Raw genomic sequence first — 4,735 nt, forward strand, 5'->3', positions numbered from 1 at the left:
ATTTATTAATCTATGCATTTCTTCGATGTATTATTATGCGCATTTATTGGAGCTTTTATACACAATTGGATAGATGTGGTGTTTGTGTCGTTGTCAAACGCTTGTATGTTTTTTTGCGTACGATAGCTTAACTCTATATGTAGAAGCTGAATGACGAAAGTTTAATCGTGTTACATTGTACTCTGTGTATGTATTACTTCTTATTATACTTTATCTGGGTTCGCACTAAGATGAAAAATAGTTGAACGTATGAAATTACAAACGTTCTAGCATGGCTCGTTTGATACATTTATTGACCCGATGATCTTCTGTCGATTTATCGGCTTTCTTTGCTCTTCAGCGGTCCTCCACATGCGTAAGAAACCACTGACGGATCTGAAGCAACAGCTCACTTTACTTCTAGAGGCCGCACAGCAGGATGATGATGCATGGGTATGTGCAATACATCACGCGTGGCCTGTGTCATCATCTCAAACTCTGATTACCGTACTCTATTTTCAAACTTAGCTTGCTCCCTGTTGGTCCATGTTTTCATCGTGTACCCCTATACCTCATTGTCGGTCTTTTCTTCTCAAGAAGCGCATTCGATACGTTCAGACCAGCTTTGGAGTCACGTAAAAGCAATATCGTCTCGCAGTGTTCTACTGAGCGTTCGAGCGCACATTATCGAGCTTCCGGCTAACATAGTGACCAAAAAGCAACTGCACAACAACGACGACTCCGTGTAGCTTAGGATTCATACTAACGAAAGGGTTGTCGCTCTCACAGAACTTTTGGAGCTATAGCTGCTCATCTTCACCTACATCTTACCTGCAGGTGGTTTGTGTGGTATCGCTGATGAAGATCTACGTCAGCGATAGGTGCCTGAGCTACGACTTCGAGGAGGATGACAATGGCCTGTTCGTTGCCTACAAGGATATAGTAGAACAATGTACGACCATTTTATATGTGAAGAATTGGTATTCTTCGCTGTGTGTAATTCTTAAAGATGTTGCGGCTACTATATTTCTCTCTCGTTGATGGTGCGTATTCAGGATTTTGACACTTGTATTTCGCCACGCTAACACACAGTGAGTAAAAGCAGCACTGCACTCTTGCCCTTGGAGCAGCAATATCTGGACATCTCCGACGAGGCGCAGCCTATGAAACCAGCGAAAAACCCCCACTTCACTGTTCGTGGGCCGACTAAGGCCGACAAGCTCCGAGACTTTCTGAATGCCGCAGTGGAGAAGGTAAGGCGCGCATGGCCAGTTTTAAAGTGAATGGAGTGCTCGCCGTATAGCAGAATGTCTGGTTGTGCAAGCAGGTACTCTAGCAGTACACGTTGTCGCCACTTAGGCTGTCGTTTACCTTTCTGTACTTTGCTATTTCATTTTACACTACACAGGCGAGCCAGAGATCACTACAGAGGCGCAAACCCAGCATGACGGCCAATCCCAATCGCGAGCGCAAAATCGGCGGTGGTGTGGGCCTCCCACGGAACTCTATGTTCAGTCAGTTGAACAATTCATCGCACAGCCGACCCAATTCGAGTGGATCCAATGCCCTCGCAAGACGCTCGAGCGCGGCAACGCTACACAACACGGGGAAGAAGTATGTGGTGAATAAGAAGAGTGCTGTCATGCTGGACAACAGTGAGAGTTTAAATCTGGTGGCCACGTCGGTGAAGCGGAAGAAGACGGAGCAAGAACTGGTAGCGGAAGAGCAAGAACGCGTTAGAAAACGGCTTGCGAAACAACGGTTGCTGGAGGAAGAAAAGGAGCGAAAGGTGAAGGTAAAGGAACAGAAACGCCTCGAGCGACAGAAATCGATTGAGCGCAAGGCCGAGGAGGCATCGGCGCTGGCGAAGATTGAAGTCGAGAACAAGAAGAGAGAAAAGGCCGAGACAGAGAGAGCAGCCAAAGAGAAGCTCAGGGGAAAAGAGCGCGAAAGGGCCGCCGAGACTGAGGCGGCGGCTGTGGCGAAGGAGAAAAAGGAGAACCAGAAGAAGAAGCTCAAGAACACTGTGGAGGGCGATGCGGATGCGGGCAGTGGACGCAATAAGAAGGATACGGGCGAGAAGGGGGTCAAAGACGGCAGGAAGAGCCGCAAGATGTCGACTAGTCGAGTCCACCCGGCCGAGGGGACTGCGGGTGACAGTGCGTCGAAGAAGGCGACACCCAAGAAACCCAAAAAGGACAAGGAAAGGAGGGCCAGTGGTGGACACGAAGTTGTTCCTACCAATACCGCTACTAAGGCCGTGGTAGCGCAAGACGGTAGAGGAGGTACCAAACAACAGCAGGCGCAGGTGGCACCGCCATCTCAGCAGTCTCTTGAAGGCACGCCTGGTGCTGTCGCTGATGCGGATATGGGCAGTATGGATCTGGGTATCGACGGAGTGGACCTCGGCGTGGAGGTAGATGTGAATGGCCCCATGGGACACGGGGGGATGCAGAGTACCGAACTGGCTCGCACTGCTTCGGGGTACGAGACGTGGCCACCGCCTGCGCCGCCTATGCCTGTGGTGAGTGCCAATGGGCACGGGCCAGATGCGCACGTGCTCGCTGCTCAGCACAGTACGGTTGCAGGTGTGGGCGGGGTGTACCCGGCGCAGTTGGCGTCACCCCAACGACAGCAACAACAACAGGTACAGCAGCAACAGCAGCAGAGACAAAAGGTAATGCACCGACAGCAGCAGCAACAGCAACCACCGCCTCAGCGGTTAAAACCGCAACAGACACAGCCGCAACTGCAGCAAAAACAACATACGCAGCCACCACAGCCCCAACAATTGCAACAACAACGCACGCAGCCACCACAGCCGCAACTGCAGCAAAAGCAACATACTCAGCCACCACAGCCCCAACAACTGCAACAACAACACTCTCAGCAGCAGCTGCAGTCAGAGAAACAACAGCAACAACACCCACAGCTTTCGCCCGGGCCGTCGCAACAGTTGGTGCCGAATTATCGCAACAGTGTGCAGTATAATGGCGAACAACCCCCACCTCCGCCGACGCAGGTCCACGAACAACAAATGGTAAATAAGGGAATTCTATATTTTTTCGACCCGTACCCCTCCGTTTCGTTGATGCACGCACGAATATCGATTTTTCTTCTCTTTAACTGGGATCACATTCTCGTTCTCAATTGATATATTAATCGCGTTTGTTGATTGCTACCTCGATGCTTCTGACATGCAGGCTATGCTTGCCCAGGAAGCCGACTATCAGAAAGAGGGCGCGAAGATTGCTGGACAACTGCGCGAGGTACAGCGTCGCATGAACAGTGGAAACCTCACACAAGCGGAGTATGCGAAGGACACCAGCGTATTCCAGTTCTTGTCCGGGCGAGTGCAATTAGTCCGGTCGGAGTTGATGAGGATCCAATCCTTCCTAGACGCACAGCGACAAGCTCAGTATAGTCAGCAGCAAAAGCTGTCACAGAAGTACAGCCAACCGTCCGATCCACAGTTTGCCCCGCCCCCACCAGCACAACAGCATCAACAGCAGCAAGCAGTACAACCTGGACGTTTGCATCAGACACCAACGCATCCGCTCCAACAGCAGCCGCATCTGCCACAGCCGCAGCAGCAACCTATATCACATATACAGCAACAACAGCATTTACAACGTCAGCATACACAACCACAGCACCCACAACAACTGCGGCAACAACCGACTCAGCCCCAAATGCAGCAGCAATTCAATATACACGGCGGTCAGTACGGGTACGAAGCACCACCATCGCACCGGATGAGCCAGCAGCAGCAACAACACTACGACCAACAACAGTATCAACAACAGCAGCAGCAACAGCAGTTGCTACAGCAACAGCAACAACAACAGCTGCACCAACAGCAGCAACATCAACAGCAACAGCACGATCAAGAGAGGTCGGACAATCAAGCAACGCTGGACGGCATTTTGGTACAGACCAATCGGCTGCAAAAGAATGACCGAGATCGGATTTCACGCTTCGTCACTGGAGATATGCGTATGTGGTGTTTGTTGTGGCTGTTAGTAGTTGTTTGCAAAATGCGCTATGCACGTCCCACCAGGGAGAAACGGAGCGTTGTCCTCCCATCAGTACTTTGGTAGTTAAGCGCAAACTTCTCGCTCAGATCAATTGCACTCATTTCGCTCCGAACTCTGGTTATTGCAGGCAATCCTAACCCTGAGATAGGGTCCAAGGTGAGTGTGGTCATGAATGAAGAACAGGTGGCCTACAATGACCATATGTTCCTGGAACAAATTGTATTCGAAATGGACTACGAGAGCGAATCATGGAAGCGACTGAAGCGAAAACGGAAGCTCTGAGTCGTTGCCGGGTTATGGTATTATCCACTTCAAGGCTATCTCAATATAGCACCCATACCGCGCAATCGAACTACAAATGAATGTATAAAACTATAGACAAACAAGTAAGACTCTATGTGCCTCACCTTTACTGTCTTTGACGATTAGCACTATCCATTGAGAGCACACGTGCTATTGTATTGTGACAACCACTCATAATTTGTGAAATGGTACTTTGTATTCATATTTTGAATTTATGACCTATGTAGGACTCCCGTCACCTATTCAAGAAGTTGTATTAGAAGTCAGTGATGACATCTCAGCACATTCGTGCGCTGTAGGGCCGTCCAGTTGTATTGTAATCCAAGCCATCGTTCGGCAATCATCGGTACTGATGTGTACTGACATTATGGGTAGATGTTTCACCCCCCACTCCACCAGTACACACACGCAAACAC

General features: G+C 49.9%; 1 protein-coding gene across 1 annotated transcript; it reads left to right on the forward strand.

Annotated features, from left to right (window-relative positions):
* Positions 1-339: 339 nt before the first annotated feature.
* SARC_08793 (hypothetical protein) lies at positions 340-4,403 on the forward strand. The gene is made up of 6 exons (XM_014297205.1): positions 340-432; positions 817-931; positions 1,072-1,232; positions 1,388-3,019; positions 3,183-3,975; positions 4,144-4,403. The coding sequence occupies exons 1-6, from the start codon at positions 352-354 to the stop codon at positions 4,296-4,298; spliced, it is 2,937 nt and encodes a 978-aa protein (XP_014152680.1). The 5' UTR covers positions 340-351; the 3' UTR covers positions 4,299-4,403.
* The last annotated feature ends 332 nt before the right edge of the window (positions 4,404-4,735 follow it).

The sequence above is a fragment of the Sphaeroforma arctica genome (genome assembly GCF_001186125.1).
Source record: "Sphaeroforma arctica JP610 unplaced genomic scaffold supercont1.829, whole genome shotgun sequence".
Lineage (NCBI taxonomy): Eukaryota > Ichthyosporea > Ichthyophonida > Sphaeroforma > Sphaeroforma arctica.

Bases quoted from the DNA above. Each gene is read 5' to 3' on its own strand.
- SARC_08793 (XM_014297205.1), top strand. From the start codon at position 352: ATGCGTAAGAAACCACTGACGGATCTGAAGCAACAGCTCACTTTACTT. The intron at 433-816 runs GTATGTGCAATA...TCTTACCTGCAG, and splicing joins AGCAGGATGATGATGCATGG to GTGGTTTGTGTGGTATCGCT. The intron at 3,976-4,143 runs GTATGTGGTGTT...TGGTTATTGCAG, and splicing joins CTTCGTCACTGGAGATATGC to GCAATCCTAACCCTGAGATA.